This window comes from Pocillopora damicornis, chromosome 11 (genome assembly GCF_964200805.1).
Source record: "Pocillopora damicornis chromosome 11, jaPocDami1.2, whole genome shotgun sequence".
NCBI lineage: Eukaryota > Metazoa > Cnidaria > Anthozoa > Scleractinia > Pocilloporidae > Pocillopora > Pocillopora damicornis.
In genome coordinates, this window is record NC_142680.1 from 16,913,135 (window position 1) to 16,931,272 (window position 18,138).

Genomic DNA, 18,138 nt, shown 5'->3' on the forward strand with positions numbered 1-18,138 from the left:
CTGGCGAAGGGCTAACGTTCGAAACGTCAGTTGCTAAGCTCTTTACGGTGGCTAATATACGTTATCAACTCAGTTTATAATATTAAAATACCCTAAATTTTTTATTGCTTGACGAGGAACTATTTTCTAAATACACATGACAAGTGATCGGGGCTAATATTTTTCTTACTCATCAGATAACTCAAGAATATTCACCTTCAGATATCAAATTAACTTAAAGACTGTGTTAAACACAATTATCATGGTCTGAATTCGTTCCTGACGGATAATTAAGGATATTCTGACTCCGCTCAAGTAAAATTTTGATCAAAACTTGTAACGTGCTGATTTATAATGGATAGTGGTCATGGCATATCGAATATTTTAAGTTTGTAAAGACGTGTTTCAAGTTGTCACGGTGATGTATATTTTTATTTTAATTAAGCAAATTTCATATCAAGGTAAGAGGGGAGAACGATTTTCAAGAGACAAACACTAATGGCCGTACTATTGAAACCAGGAACCTTCATATCATCACATCATTTCCACAGGTGATGTACTATTTAGAAAACATTTCCATAATTTTGTCTCCTTTTATTCTAGTAACATGATGTAAATCGAACATTCCTATTGAAAATTTCCGGAAAGTATGTTGAATTTCATTTTTGTCTCCGGGATTCAAATATCCATGGGCAAACAATTCATTTGCAAAGAAAAATACATGATCAATTTAATTCATTTAAAGTGTTGAGTTAAGTATACGAAACAGTTTGAACCTTTTCCATAAGTTTTACTTGTAATTGCTTGTCCCCAATAAGGTTTCAACACAACAAAATCGAAGCTTCGTTGGTTTTATTGACCCGCTTTTGCGTCCAATCGTGATTGTTATGGTGATAAATTTTCCTAATACTTTCCAGTAGGGAGACTCAGGGCCTCTTCATATGAGCCTGGTTGACCGGGCTAGCCCGGTTACCGAGATCTCGCCTCACTCCTATTTCCTTTGTAAAAATTTCGATGTGTTCATATGAGAAGGCGGGCCAGCCCGGTTACCGAGATCTCGGTTGTAGAAACCGAGATCTCGGTAACCGGGATGAAATATTTTCCCATATGAACACTCCAGCCCGGTTACCGGGAAGAAAATTTTTCAACTACGCATGCCTTGTAAGGACGCTGACTAAACGGAACGCAGCTCACGCGACCTACAACGCGTGCAAACATGGCGGATGGCGAAGTGTCTTCCACCTTGACTTCGAAGAGATTCCGTTGGGAAACAGACACGGTAAGGCAGTTGATCGACTGTTTACTTGAATACAAAGCAAAAATGGCCTATAGAAACCTTGATTTCGACGCCGATAAACAAATTCAGTACCAAGAACTGCGAGTGGACATGGCGAAGCTTCATGAGGACGATGAATCTATATTTGGTCCTGTGGCTGCTTTCAAGTTACCGGATGATTTCAAAACCCGTTCAAAGGAAGAGCAGGCCAAAGCAAAGCATCGTGTAAAAGAGTCAAGAGATATGATAACGAAAGGACAGAAGAGAGTGATGGAAAAGGTGAAGGAAATCAGACAGAGTTTCTCTAAAGCTGTAGTTTCTGGAAGTAGGAGTGGCAGTGGAAAACTTGTTTACGAATTTTACGACAAACTGATAACATTGTGGGGTGGTTCTGCCGGAACAGAGCCCCTTTCTTATGGTGTAGGAGGAGATGATTTTCTGGAGGACAATGAAGTTGTCCAATGTCACAATCCAGAAGATGACAGCTTAAGTTTGGATTTGGAAACTGCAGGTACTTCAGCTGGTTCAAGTGATCTAGGCCCTGGAGATGATGGGGGTAGTGCAAGTGGCGATGTGGCACCTGGTAACAAACGCAAAGCTAACTGTGTACCAAAGCTAATCGACAACAAAAGAAAGCATTTGGAAAAAAAGCTTTCTGCTGCCCAGAGGGATGGGTTGCTTATTAAAGAAGCTAAGGAAGATGCCCAATTTCGAAAGGACCTTGCTGAGGCAATGCGGGAGTCTACAGCAAGTTTTTCTCATAGTATTGAAAGTGTTAGTAAAGCTATGACTGATCTAGGTGCAGGAGTTTGTCGATCAATCAAGATGCTATCACAAGCATTGCAACAACCTTATGTAGTACGTGCACCTGTAAATCAGAATTTGTTCTATCAAAACCCAATGCAAGTTGCACCTCAGGCTGCTGAGGGTGTTTATGCCCAGCTGTTTAGCCAACATGGTAGCCAGCAAGATCCAGGAAGCAGTGGAAGCTTTTATTATCAACCATAGAGTTATGGCATTATGACATTGTCTAATAGATCTATATTGTATATAGATATACAAACACAACTTGATGCTATGCACCACAAGTCAGTTCGACCGGGTTTATGCCAACAACTTCGTTTTTTTCTGTACAAATCTCTCTGCTTCAGCTGCTTTACATTTCGGAAGAAATAACTTTTCTTCCGCAACAAGCCGATCCGGATTGCATCAATCTGCCTGGTTTGATATATTTTCCATAGCAAAAGGACCCCGTGAAGTTGTAGCACTAGAGCTACGAGCGTTGATAACGCTACGATGGGAGCGAACGATATAACTGTTGAACGTGGCGCCATCTTTGTTTACTTTCTTGAATTTCGCGCTCAAACTCGTTCCCAGGGCCTCAGTCCACGTTTCGCGCCCTTTTCGACTCTTTTTCATCCCGGTAACCGGGCTGAAATTTCCCATATGAACAGACGACAAAATTCGTCCCGGTAACCGGGCCAGCCCGGTTACCGGGCTCATATGAAGAGGCCCTCAAGGTTTCTTCTTTGTCCTACGCACGTGACACGATTAAAAACATTTTTTCCCTAGTTCAGTAACGTGCCCAAAATTTACTATCTCAATTATTCTATTTTCTACATCTATAATGCCAATTTTTTAAAATGATAATTGGTATGGGAAAAAATAGAAATCTAGACTGCATAAAACTATTCAAAATTAATGTATTGTTACAGATGCATAGTTACTCCTAAAAATATCTATATTTTTGTTCTTTCCTCTCTACGTGTCGCATCTGACTGGAACTTTGAGATCAAGAAAATATCTCTACCGATCAAACTGCCTTGAACTCTACCTTTTTGTCCTAAAAGGTTTCAAAATAGATGCAGCGGTGAACAGTTTTTTTTTTAATCACCATTAAAATTGCACATCTGTACAAGTTATCCTTAACTACAAACAAGAAATTCAAACATTCTTCTCACCGGAGACATTTTGTGTGTCAATTATCTCTGGTTCTAAGGCGGAAGTTTGATTCTGAACGGTGCTGTTTGTCTTGTTACCTGTTAATCGAATTGGTAAGCGATACTTTGGATATGGCATCGTATAACAGGGACGAAGTTATACTCTCTGTAACCATTTTTTCAAAAGAAATGGTGAAAAAAAATCAGTGTTTGACCAAGAAAAACCTTTAGTGATAGCTATTGACAGATGACGAAGTGCTTAGGCACTGCTGTTATATCAGGACTTGTCAGAATTATGATCACACACGTACGGCAAATTGAAAAACAAAAAGGTTGCAGTGCAGATTCTACTCGGTCAGGAAGCAATTTGAAGACTTCCTTTGGGTGAGTCTAATGTCACCAAGACCATGTTATTTAGCCCGGGTTTTGTATGAGTTTTTTGAAAAACTACCATAATGACGTTTAAAGTTGTCATGTATACAACAGGTGATTGCATTCATTTTGTCTCGATTCCTCTTTTCTAATAAGAGTTTCCATTAATGACTCGAAGAAAACATCTGTAGAAGTCAGTTGTATTCTGCATCAGAGCATTTTTCACCCGACCCGACCCGACCCGACCCGACCCGACCCGACCCGACCCAAGTCTCCCTCTTTTTTCTCTCCACCGCTACTATCGTGCCATGCACCATTTCGCTCCGTTTTACAAAATTAAAGCCTTTAAAAGGCTAGTAACAACAATGGCAGCTAACCATGAGCTCTGCTTATAAAGATATGCTTAACAGCTTGTGACATTCTACATTGTTTCATCATATTCCGTTTAAAGATTAGTTTCAGCTTAATTTGCCTGGCTTAGCTCATAACTCAGCAAGACAAAGTAAATAAAGGAGCATTTCAAAATTTTCTGGAGTATTTTAGAACAAGATTCTACGATATCTAGAAATCGCGGTTGGAAATCAGTCGATCCTGGTAAATAATTTTGAACTTTTAAACATCACTTACCAAGAGAATGAAGATTTAGATATATGAAAATTCACATATTTGCACTGCGGTGGAAAGATGAAATTAGAAGATCCTCGCAGCTAAGAACACTACTGAAACTAGTAGTTGTAAGTAAGACCTGAAAAAAATTTCAGGCCCGTACGGGATTTGAATCCATGACCTCTGCGATACCGGTGCAGCGCTCTACCAATTGAGCTAACAAGCCAACTGGGAGCTGGTCAATGAATTGGGTACAAATAAACATCCGAGTGAATGAAGATTTAGATATATCAAAATTCACATATTTGCACTGCGGTGGAAAGATGAAATTAGAAGATCCTCGCAGCTAAGAACACTACTGAAACTAGTAGTTGTAAGTAGGACCTGAAAAAAATTTCTTTTTCAGGCTCGTACGGGATTTGAACCCATGACCTCTGCGATACCGGTGCAGCGCTCTACCAATTGAGCTAACAAGCCAACTGGGAGCTGGTAAATGACTGGGAGCTGGTAAATACGAGCCTGAAAAAGAAATTTTTTTTCAGGTCCTACTTACAACTACTAGTTTCAGTAGTGTTCTTAGCTGCGAGGATCTTCTAATTTCATCACTGACCAAATTTATATGATTCTCATTTCATCTATGAAATATACCTTCATTTGTGACTTTTATGGCAACGTCAGCTTTTTCATATTATTTACTCATCAAAAATTTGCATACAACCTTAAATTAATTACGTGATATTCGTAACAGTTCCGAGAATGAAAGAGAGATGTTAAGGAAAACCACATAAAAGGGGTTAGAGCATAGTAGTTCTTAAACCAAAGATTTAATCCTTTCATTATACTTATTCTCATTTTTCAGAATTTTAATGACATAAGTCTTTTTTTGACCATCAGATGAAATTTAAGCGCGGAAATAATACCTGAAGTGGTGAGCTGTCGTACAAACCCTTTTAATTAGGAGTAGTGGTAGGTACTCAAGAGCGCGCTTCGTACTCGATTGTCATAAAATGATAGAATGTTTTCTCATAAGACCAGCTTTGTGTACACGGCCTGTGATAGAGTCACGTATTTCCCTTGAATATTCGAAATTGGTAATAAGAATGCTTTTAAATTAACAGCAAAGAAACGGGTTTAAAGTCGAGTTAAAGAAAACTACTAAAACATCTGCCATACCCTTGATTACGATGAAATCGGATAATCGGGTTAAACTCTATGCAGAATCTCCATATAAGTTATAGAAGAAGCAGTACATGCCAACGTTAAAATAGGTCTACCCCTCTGCAAAGCAGATTGCTTGTCTGATTGTCTGCTTCACTGCTCGTCTCACTTCACTTATCTTCTAGCAGTAAAGGAACGGGTTTAAAGTAGAATTAAAGAAAAGTATGAAAATTCCCATTCCGTAGATTAAGAATAAATTAGAAAATCTCTTTGCACTAAGAAAGATCACAATTCTCACTATATACTGTGGAACATAACAGACAACTTAAGCTAACTGCACCCAAATCGCACTGTACACTGCCTTTCTGTATCGCGCCATGTTCAGTGCATTTGGTTGGCTTGGCTGTCGCTGAACATGATCTTGTATTTGAGCCTGATGATGACTGAGAGCGCGAAAAATCTTTGTGTACGAGGCGACTGAGATTACCAGACCAGATGGTATGGTTATGATGCGGTACCAAAGACCTATACGGTAATTGAGATAAGAGAATAAACCAGCGACTAGACATCCAACCCAAACGATAGCTAAAATGATATACGTGCGCCTCAAAGTTACAATCTCTTTGTATCTCAGTCCCAACAACATGGCGAGAAGTCGGTCCACGCTTATGGCCGTCATCGTCATCAAAGACACTCCGCATAATACATAGCTTGATATGACGGTTGCATCCCTTGCGTATCGACAAAAACTCCAGTGTTCGTAAACCACGGACATCCAGTAGGCAACATAGAGAGGCTGGTTAACAAGACCAACCAACAGATCAGTTGTTGCCAGACAACGATACAAGAGCTTGGATGGTGGATGGAGGGAAGATTCTTTGTGAAGGGCAATAAGGATAAGGGAATTCCCAAGAATTGCCGTGATGGAGAAGAAAATGTTGACTGCTGAGAATGAAATGGACTGTTGTTTAAAATCACCTAACCAAATCGGGGAACATAGCGACTCGTGAAATGTTTGCGTATGTGTTCCACTTTCCGTTAGATTTGTTGTCGCCATCATCTTGCTGTCGTTTCCACTCTTTTGGAGGTTATCCTTAGATACAACGAGGAATATTTCGTCTTAACAGCACCCTATAAGTCAAGGTCGGTTAAACCTTAATTTTTGGATAACAATTGCAGAAAGTAAAAGTTCATCACTAGTGTCTGACTATGTATAATGCCGGAACACTGTGAGGATTGTGACACGAAAGAGCAAAAAACGCCAGTTTTTCTGCGCGAATTTGAATTAGTAATAGGGGCAAAGTAAAACTGCATTTGTGATAGGTTAATTTCCCAAAAAAACTTTAAAAAAAAACTTATTTACTCATATAAACCTTCAGTGATAGGATATCGAAAGTCGACTGACAGTTCGTCGATAGTCGACCAATTTCCGTTGGCCGACGCCTTGATTAACGCATGGGCCGACGTGTTGTTTGGATCGGACTCGTTGCCTTACCCGGCTGATAGCGTGAATTATTAATTCACGTGATCTCGGGATGACATGAATTGTTAACAGTTTAGGAAAACTTAGAGAAAAAGTCCAATTTCAAAATTTATGTTGGTTAGAGATGCAAAGTTATTCTAAAAACATTTCTATTTTTTTGTATCTACATGTCGCACTTTTAAATGGTGGAAATGTTGGTAAAAAGATCATAAATAATTCAAATGCTCCCCCCACGGGAGACGATGTGTGTGCAAATTATCACTGGTTTTTTTACGGAGGAAGTTTGCTACTGAACATTTCTGTTTTTCTCAGCTACCTGTAATTGGTAAACGACATTTTGGATATGCCATCGTATAACAGGGACAAATTTATAATCTCTGTGACCATTGTTAAAAAAAAGAAAAAAAGAAAAAAAAAGAAAATGAAAATATCAGTGTTTGACTGAGGAAAACTTGCACTTAAAGCTATTGACAGATGATGAAGTGCTTATGCCAGTGCTGTGATACCGGGACTTGTCAGCCGGAATTATACTTACGGCAAACTGAAAAACAAAAAGATTGCAAGGTAGGTGTTACTTTGTCAGGAAGTAGTTTGAAGACTTTCTCTGTATGGTCACCAATGCCCCAATGCCATGTTATTTTAGCCGAGGTTTTGTTTTAGTTTTTTTTGAAAAACTATACATGTATTAGCTTTTTTTTGTAACTTCTTCAGTTCCATTCATTAAATCTGTAAACCAGAGTAGCATCAAACCATGTCTGATTGTCCACCCGGTTGCCGTGTGAACTTTAATGCTACAGAAGTCTCTTTTGCATTGTTTGCTTAGTGAACAAGTCAGTGAGATGAATTAACTTTTTGGGTTATTAATTATTTGATTGCAAAACATTACCGTGGTAAAAATTAAAGTTGTTATGTATACGACAGGTGATTGCATTTACTTTGTCTCTCGATTCCTCATTCGTAATAAGTGGCTCCACTTCTGACTCGAAGAAAATATATGATGCAGTCTCTTGTATTCTGCATCACGCCTTTTTCTTTGACAGCTTATCGAGTGATAACACAGTCTGTTTGAGGCGTTCAGCTAGTAAAGTGCACAGTAAACGGCGCGATAATCAGGGCGCACTGAAAAAGAGTGAGGCTTGGGTCCAGACGGGTAAAGAACGGCGTTCACCCGACCCGACCCGACCCGACCCGACCCAAAACTCCCCCGTTTCATCATTCCACCGCTACTACCGTGTCGCTCCGTTTTACTAAATGAACGCCTGGAAAAGGCTGGTGAGAACAACTGCAACTAAATATGAGCTCTGCTTATAGAGATATGCTTTACAGCCTGGGACATTCTACATCATTTCATTATATTTTATTAAAAGATCAGTTTCAGCTTGGCTTGCCCTTCTTAGCTCATGACTCAGCAAGACAAAGTAAATAAAGGAGCATTTTTTAAAAATTTTGTGGAGTATTTTAGAACATAAGTCTACGATTTCTAAATATCGCAGTCGGAAATCAGTCGATCGATAAATAATTTTGAACACTTAAACATTACCAACCAAATTTTATTGATTCTCATTTTGATCCATGAGATTTATCTTCATTTATGACATTTATGGCATTTATGGCAACTTTAACTTTTTCATCTTATTTACTAATCAGAAATTTACATTCAACGCGTTTTTCATTTTGCAATATTCGTAACGGTCCTGAATTAAGTCTTATTAACCATGTTAGAGTTTTTTTTTAACTATTTCTTATCATACGTTTCTTCTCTCATAATTTTCGAACTTGCTCTCTGGCATGCCATTGGTCTCAAATGATAAATCTATGTAAAAATAGTGATAATCAACTTCTTAAGAATTGACTTAAAATATTTAAACAAATGAAAACAAAGTCTACATATTTACAAAGTTATAAACAAATCGAGGCTCCTGGTACACTCCATAAACACTTGACCGTATATCAAAGCCAAAGTGATATATTTCATCCAAGTTTTGAAAAAACAGCAAAATCGTGCATTCTGCTTGGAAGGTGAAATGGTCTCCGTTGCTTCATTATACGTGTGCAAATTCGGCACATGATATCCTTGTGATATAGTTACCGAACTGAGATTTTTTTAACCTTTCGGTTGCTCTTGATATAACTCGAATACAGTATAAAAAACCAGAAGTAGTTCTTTATAGTTTTCCTTACTCTTTATCAAATGGTATTCCTGGCAAACATCATTGATATATAGCTTTGGAAGAAACAGGACATGTAAACGTCGAAATAAATCGAAACCTATGCATGGCATATTGCTTGTAGGATTGTCTGCTTTAGTACTTCTCTTATATCTGATCTACCAGCGTAAAGAAACGGGTTAAAAATGGAGTAATAAAAAATAAAACATTCGCCATTGTGGCAAATGATTATGATGAAATTCTATAATCCGTTAAAACTCGTTTATATCACAATTTCCACTGCTAAGTTTGGTTCATAACAGACAACTGATACTGACGGCACCGCACAGTGCACTGAACACTGCCTTTCTGTATCGCGCCATGTTCGGTGCATTTGTTTCGTTCGGCTGTTGGGACTGAGATAGAAAGAGATTGTAACTTTGAGGCGCACGTATATCATATTAGGCATCGTTTCGGTTGTATCTCTAGTCTACTGGTTTATTCTTTCTCATGTTTAACATGATCTTACACTTGAGGCAGATGATGACTGAGAGCACCGAAAATCTGAAAATCTTTATATACAAGGCGGCTGAGATTACCAGGAACGATAATATATCTCCAAAGCTACACGGTAATTGAGATGAAAGAATAAACCAGAGATTAAAACTTTTATCGAATAAGGTGGTTTGGCGACTTTTAATTTATAATTTACGTAAACTTAGAACGCATGAATTATCTTAGTTGAAGGTGAAAATCCTTTAATCCTTTTTTAAGAACGTTAATCGGTATTGAGGAAAACTGAGAACTATGTTACATAAAACTACTCAGAATTCATGTATGGTTACAAATGCATAGTTACCACTAAAAAAAAAAAAAATTGTTCTTTGTTCTCTACGTGTCGAACCTGACTGGATCTTTGAAATAATGACTATTTCTTTACCGATCAAATTGCATTGATCTCTGCCTTTATGCCTTGAAAAGTGTGAAAATAGATATAGCGGTGAACAGTTAACGAAAAGCACCTTTAACAGTACAAATTGTCCTTAGTTTCGGACAATTTTTTTTTCTGCTAATCATCTTGTATTTACTATACATAGTTAGGTGCTTGTAGGAAATAGTGCTGTTAGCAAAAAAATTCCATTTAACAGATCGACCGTGGCCACGGTTTATTGTGTTCTGTGCTCTTATCGACAACGATATTCGTCATCAGAGTGGTCAAAATAGTGCAGACTCACGAGGCAACTCGATGAACAGTCTTAATTGATGTTGGTAACGTACTGTAAAATAGCTAGTCTTATCAACCATGTTAGAGTTCGTTTAAAATCATTCCTTGTTATAATTTCCTTCTGTTATTATTTGCGAGCTTAATCTTTGGCAAACGGCTGGTCTAAAACGAAACAGGGATGATCAACTTCATTTCTAAGCATTTCCTTCTGTATGTTTGAACAGCTGTTAACAAAGTCCGCATCTTTAATTTACAACGTTTCGTTATAAAAACTATGGCTAATTCCCAATCATGACAAAATCTAGCGGCTGGCTATGTTAACAGCGCGTCGCCACTAAGCCATATTTCTGATCCTAGGGGAAATTTCTCATCAAGATTTGATCGCAAAGAAAAAATTTGAGGGTTTTCCGATTCCAAAATAACTGATAGCCTCCACTACTTCATTACAAATGCGCAAATTGGCGACATGTTATTATTTTGTTATGGCTACAACACTACAGTTTTTCGCCTGTTAGTTGTTTGTTAGATAATTTGAAAGCAATATACTATTTAGAGGTAGTTTTTCATATTTTTCCTCACTCTTTTTATCATAAAATGGAAAATCTTTCCCTCTCTTCTGACAAATATAATTTTTCAAATAAGTTTTAGAGGAAACAGCCAACGTGAAATTAGGTCTACCTATGCGCAAGAGATTGCTTGTCTGATTGTCTGCTCTACTGCTTGTCTCACTTCACTTATCTTCCAGCAGTAAAGGAACGGGTTTAAAGTAGAATTAAAGAACACCAAGACAATTGCTATTCCCTCAATTCTGATGTCATTCGGACATCGCACTTTACAAAGAATGATCAATGTAAAATATGGTACATAACAAACAATTAAACCTAACTGCACCCACACTGCACTGTGTAGTGCCTTTCTGTATCGCACCATGTTCAGTGCATTTGGTTGGCTCGCCTGATGATGACTGAGAGCGCGAAAAATCCTTGTGTACGAGGCGACCAATATAACTAGGCAAGAGGATATACCTACAAAGCTGCACCGAATGGCTATACGGTAATTGAGAGAAGAGCATATACCAATGACTAGACATAAAGCCCAAACGATAGCTAAAATAATATACGTGCGCCTAAAAGTTACAATCTTTTTGTATCTCAGTCCCAACAATATGGCGAGAAGTCGGTCCACCCTTATGGCCGTCATCGTCATCAAAGACACTCCGCATAATACATAGCTTGATATGACGGTTGCATCCCTTGCGTGTCGACAAAAACTCCAGTGTTCGTAAACCACGGACATCCAGTAGGCAGCATAGAGAGGCTGGTTAACAAGACCAACCAAAAAATCAGTTGTTGCCAGACAACGATACAAGAGTTTGGATGGCGGATAGAGGGAAGATGCCTTATGAAGGGCAACAAGGATAAGAGAATTCCCAAGAGTTGCTGTGATGGACAGGAGAATGTTGACAGCCGAGAATGAAATAGACTAAAACACATCTACAGAGACCAATCCTTCAAATGTTTTTGTCTGTGTTCCATTTCCCGTTATATTTGTTGTTGCCATCATCCTGCTGTCGTGTCCACTCTTTTGCAGGTTATCCTTAGTTACAACGAGGAATATTTCGTCTTAACAGCGCCCTCCAAGTCAAGGTCGGTTAAACATTAGTTTTTGGATAGCAATTACGGAGCGTAAAATGTCATCACTATCGTCTGATAATGTAAAATGCCCAAAAGCAGTGTGGTGTGTCACACGAAAGAGAAAAAAAATTGAATTTTTAATTAAGGCAAAGTAAAACTGCATTTGTGATAAGTTAATTTCTCCGGACAAGGAAAGAAAAAACTTCGCTCAAATAAACCTTCGGTGATAGGACATCGAAAGTCGACCGACAGTCGGTCGTCAATCAAGCGATTCTCTGCCTATGCTTTGACCAACGCATCTGTCGACGTGTTGTTTGGATCGGACTCGTTGCTTTATCCTGATAATAGCGTAAATCATTAATTTACGTGATCTTGAGACGCCATAAATTGTTATCAGCTCAGGCAAAATGAGAGAAATAGTCCAATTTCATATCTAAGATAGGTTACGGATGCAAAGTTCTTCTAAAATATTTGAATATTGTTCTCTTCGTGTCGCACTAGTGTTGACTTAGAAACGAAACGGCGACAGGTGTAAGATGTTATGTCGTTAGCCTATCTCTATCTTAACTGACTCATTCATTATTTGCCCACTTCTTTTTCTAACCGCAAATTCAGCCGCATTATTTTTTATGGTCACGAGAAAATTATAGGTCAGGAAACTTGAGGTCCCATTTATCAAATATCTAATTAATAGTGAGGTAAGCCTCTTTTTTCTTGGAAGGGAGACGACTAGGAGACTGATTCCGAGAACACCTTAACAAGCAGCATATGGCAGTTTTCCACCTTTCCCTACACCAAAGCGGTTCGGAAAGAAGCAAAACTGAAGAACAAAAATTTATCTTTCAAATCGGCACTCTTACTTCCCACGGAATCAACGAGCACTATTCATTTAACTAACCTATTATTGCGTTCTCGTCACCACATTCCCACCAATAGCGTAGCTCCTTTCTTTGTATAGAAACCCCTACACAACGCCCGGGACAAAAATCTTACGTGGGACGTTTACTTTTCAATTTTCTCTGGTACAATTTTATGAACAAACACATCTCTTCTTCTGGAACAACCACAAAATGTTCTCTCCTCTTGAATAAAGTTACTAACAAAGGCTTCAATCGTACTGGAGGTATAAGTTTTGAAAATTGGGGAATAAAACTAAAGGTATATTCTCGGATATTCCCCAGATTCAACCAATCGGGCGCAAGCAAAAATATCTGATGAATTACAAAGTTAATTATTGTCTAAGTTTTTCATAGAGGCTTTTTTTTCATTAATTTCATACCCCTACCCACAACTATTTTTAACTTTTTTATTTACAGAACATTTCTATCATAAACCTCCACAAACTCCCCTACAAACAGATTGTGCAGTTTCAATTTTCACAAAATTACGTTGTCATATCAACTGTATAATTTTGTTTAAAATTAAACTTGGAATAAAGTCATCAAAAGGTTAAAGCTGCGATAGGTTTGTAGAGCAGCCTTTCATAAGTAACTGGGCCAGTTTTGGTAGAAAACAGATGAAAACAAAGCAAAATGACGTATGATGCCTTTTTTAGAAAAAGGCAACTTCAAATATGGAGAGCAAAATCAGTGGTAAACATTCATTTAAAGAAACTAGAAGTCCCAAAGAACATTCTCAATCAAACCAACCTTTAATTGTCCGTAGGCGTTCATTTATCTAATGTTTGACGAAAAGCTCCAGCTTTTCAAACGGGTCACATCTAATTGTAATTAAACCCGAATAAGGAAAATAGATCTGGAAATATTACATGACCATACCAAGGTTTCTTTCATACACTTTTTGTCTGCATGATTTTTTTCATTGAGTTTTCATCCTTTCCTCTAAATTCTGAATGATCCCACTCAAAAGTGGAAGTTGGTTTACTAGAGCGAGAAATTATTTTCTGGATTAATTTTCTTTTCGATTATTTTCTTTTTTTTCAAAGCGGATTCGGAAAAAGGACGAGGAATTTTTTTTAATAAACATGACAATTGAATGGGGTATATATTTTTTCTACGCATTGGATAATTCGATAATATATCCCTTAAGTTATCAAACTAACTTAAATTGTTAAACACAGTGATCCTAGTGTGAATTCCATTCTGATGGATTATTAAAGATATTCTACCTCCGATGGAGTAAAAGTTTTGATCAAAACTTGTAACGCACTGGTTCATGATACATAGCGGTCATGTCATATCGAACATTGTGAGTTTGTAAAGATGTGTTTTAAGTAGAGAATTAAATTTTAATTTTCATCACGCAAATTTTATATCGAGGTAAGAGGGAAGAGCGATTTTCAAGAGACAAACATTAAAGGCCGTGCTATTGAAACCAGGAACATTCACATCATTACATTATTTCCACTGGTGATACACTATTTAGACATGAAAACATTTTCATGATTTTGTCTCCTTTTATTCTAGTAACATGAAGTAAATCGACCATTCCTTTTAGAAATTCTCGGATATTGAAAGTATGTTTAATTTCATCTTTGTTTTACGCATTCAAATTTAACTTTGCGGAAAAAAATTTATTTACAAAGAAAAAAACATAATCAATCAATTTAAGACGTCGAGTCAAGCATACGAAACAGTTTCAACCTTTTCCATAAATTTTCCTGGTAGCTGTCCCCAGTACTTTTGTTAAAAAAAATCGAAGCTTCATCGGGTTTATTGGCCCTCTTTTCCGTCCATCCGTGATTGCCATCTTGAATTTTTTTCCAATACTTTCCTGTAGGGAGACTCAGAATTTCTTCTTTGTCCTACGCACGTGACAAGACCAAAAGTCTATTTCTCTATTTCAGTACCGTGCTCAAAATTTACCATTTTACTTATTCTATTTTCTACATATATAATGTCAAAAAGATTGGATGAGATAGTGAAATCAAACATCAAGTTTTTTTCTGAAACATATATATTTTTTCGATTACAAGTTGTTGTCGCCATGATAAACACATTACTGGTGAGGTATGGTTGGTTTTTCGATTCTTTATTCTACCTTTGATCATCAGAAAAAGACAATAGATCTAGATTTGACAGCTTCTACTGATAAAATCTTTTCTTCTTTTCTTGCAACCGTAATTTCATCAATCAGCTTTTCAGGGTTGATACATATGTAAGTCAGAGGAGAGTTAATTCAATGGACAGCACAGTGCTTGGCTAATTGTCTGCTTTACTGCTTGTCTCATCTCACAGATCCCCCAGCAGTATAGGACGGGATTTAAAGCCGAGTTAAAATAAACTGAAACAAGTGCCACTCCCCAGGTGATGAATAAATGTGATGAGTATGTATTACTAGATGCAATCACAATTCCCGATACACCTATTGGCACGTAAAAACCAACTAATGCTAACTGCACCCATACTCCACTATACATTGCCTTTTTGTATCGTGCCATGTTTAGTGTATTTGATTGGTTCTGCTTTTGTTGGACAAAACCTTGTGATTGAGCCTGGTGATGACTGAAAAGGCAGAAAATCTTTGTGAAAGAGGCCACTGATATTATTAAGCAAGATGGTATAATTATACGGCCACACCACTTATCTATTCGGTAGTCTAAAATGTAGCATAAACCAGCCACGACAATCAGTACCCAAAAGGTTGGTACCATGAATTATGTGCGCTTTAAAGTTAAAATTTGCCTGTATCTTAGCCCCAACAACAGGGCGGGAGGTCTGTCCACGCATATGGCCGCCATTGTCAACAATGACACTGAACATAATGCATAGGTTGTTAAGTAAGTTCCTTTACATGCGAATCGACAAAGATACCACTCTTCGTTAACCAAGGACATCCAATAAGTGGCAATGAAAGGCTGACTGACAATGCGAAACCTTTTTTTCGTTTTTTTTTTTTTTTTTTTTTTTTTTTTTTTTTTTTTTTTTTTTTTTTTTTTTTTTTAACTCCACCGCTGCTATCGTGCCGTGTACGTTTTCGCTCCGTTTTACCAAATGAACGCCTGGAAAAGGCTAGTGATAACAGCAACTAAACATGAGCACTGTTTATAGAGATATGCTTAACAGCCTGAGACATTCTCTGTCATTTCATCATATTCTGTTTAAAGATCAGTTTCGGCTTTGGCTTGCCTGGCTTAGCCCATGACTCAGCAAGACAAAGTAAATAAAGGAACACTTTTAAAATTCTCTGGAGTATTTTAGAACATAAGTCTACGATATGTAAAAATCGTGGTCGGAAATAAGTCGATCGATAAATAATTTTGAACTTTAAAACATCACTCACTAAATTTAATTGATTCCCATTTTATCCATGGGATATACCTTCATTTATGACATTTATGACATTTATGATATTTATGGCAACGTCAAATTTTCCATATTATTTACTGATCAAAAGTTTACATACATATATGTTATTTGCCGGCTGGGAGGTCCGTATGGTGAAAAACTGTGACCGAGGTCTTGAAAATACTGCCCGAGGCCGTAGGCCGAGGGCAGCATTTTCAAGACCGAGGTCACAGTTTTTCACCATACGGACCGACCCTTAGCCGGTAAATAACATATTTATTGTTTTTTAAACTTGACGAAATTCTTTCCGAAAGAACCCGAATGATTTAGGGCAGTAAATACGGCAAGATCTTCCATAAACTGAACAATTTTTGAGTGAGTAAATGGTAGTTAAAATAGCGGTGATGCAAATTAAAGAGAGATGCCTCAGCGAAACATTTTCATTTCCGTAACGATAAAGATGATTTAAAAGGCTTCCAAACAAACTTTGAAACATTATTTTTACAAGTATCTGCCACAATCTGGCACCTGTCAATTAGAGAGCGCGCAAGAAAAAAAAAGCGTAGGAACATTTGAAAAACATCAGAACTAGTTTGGCAAGGGCTGTCACGACAATGTCTTCTTCAAAATCAGTCAGTGATCTAACGGAAAGTATTATTCACTCTCATCGACCATTCATTCATGTACGAAGATTTACCTCTGTTCATTAAGTAAACGGCGAGGAAAGTAATTGTGAGTAAATTCAATTTTTTTTATTTTGAAGTTGTGAGAGTTTGCTCGTTTGTTTGCTGCAATGGCGTGTGTGACTCTGGTATTTCCTTCACAAAAATAAATTCGAACGGCACACTCCAACGAGACATAAGGGAATTTAATGCGGCCTTTACTCAAAAAATTCCTTCAATTTCTGTTGTGCAATTTACGGTACAAATGTCTAAATTGAACGGAATTGGAAAGACTCACCGGGAGCGTATATTTGTTGTAGAACTTAAATTAAAACTTCGCTCGCTCTTTCACTACGAACAAATTGCTCGAGAAAATTCAGATATTAAATGAATGAAAGTTCCATCGTTCAGTTTAACTGTAACCAAATACCTCACGTTTCAACTTTCTGGGTACTTTTTGTGAACGATTAAAATTAATTGCAGACAGTTTTTAGGCCGCTTGTCAACCAACGTAATGATACTATTGTTTATTCAAATTCATTCTGAAACCAAAATTTTTCTGTCAACCAAAGTGATTTGATAGAGAGAAAAGAGAGGATTCATAAGTTATTTATCGGCTTGAGGTAGTGACCGACGTGTTTGCTTAAAAATACTGCCCAGCCGGAAAACGAGGTATATTTATGAAAAATGACAACGAAAGTTGGGATGTACTCGGCGACTCACGAAAGCGTTACCGTGGCCCGTGGGCAGAGATAGGAAAATACTGACCGGGTAAAGAACCAATCAGATTGCAGGATTCGTTACCGTGCCCACTAAAAAAACAATAAAACTTGTTATTCATTCCATGTTATTCGTAACGGCCCTGAGGACGAAAGGGAAACGTTAAACGGCAGGACATAAAGAGATTAGAGCGTAGTAGTTTTTGAACCAAATATTTAAAGCTTTCAATATGCTTATTATTTCTTTCAGAGTTTTTAATGACATCATAGGCGGCCCAAGCTCACGTCTCGCGAAAAAGCCAACGATTAATTCATGAACGCGTCACGCGTTGTGTGACTCGGTGTTAAGTTACGTGAGGAACCGTTGAAAATTTGAACACATTATAAGGAATAGCATGGGGAACGAAACATTGTCGATTTACAACGGTAAATATTTCGAAATATGAATATTTTACGCGTAAAATCAATAACTCTTATTCGCATCCTATGTGTCCGTTGTAGTTTCTGGCGATTTCTTCCGTTTCAGGCCTGCTTTACCATCACTGTTATTCCTGTCAAAATACGAAGTCAAGGCTGCAAACTCCGATTTCGACCGTTGTCCATGCGGAGGTGGTTTGTGCACCGAAAATCCTCCCGATCGGCATTTTTCTCAGTCATATTTTACGATCTAAGATCATTGCACTCTGGGAC

General features: G+C 37.7%; 2 protein-coding genes across 2 annotated transcripts; one reads left to right on the forward strand and one right to left on the reverse strand.

Annotated features, from left to right (window-relative positions):
• Positions 1-1,122: 1,122 nt before the first annotated feature.
• Positions 1,123-2,263, forward strand: LOC149037847 (uncharacterized). Its single transcript, XM_089186501.1, has one exon. It carries the CDS (start codon positions 1,196-1,198, stop codon positions 2,261-2,263), a length of 1,068 nt encoding a protein of 355 aa, XP_089042627.1. The 5' UTR covers positions 1,123-1,195.
• A 2,716-nt stretch (positions 2,264-4,979) lies between these two features.
• LOC113668945 (5-hydroxytryptamine receptor 1D-like) lies at positions 4,980-7,405 on the reverse strand. Its single transcript, XM_089187442.1, has one exon. It carries the CDS (start codon positions 6,389-6,391, stop codon positions 5,657-5,659), a length of 735 nt encoding a protein of 244 aa, XP_089043568.1. The 5' UTR covers positions 6,392-7,405; the 3' UTR covers positions 4,980-5,656.
• Positions 7,406-18,138: the final 10,733 nt, after the last annotated feature.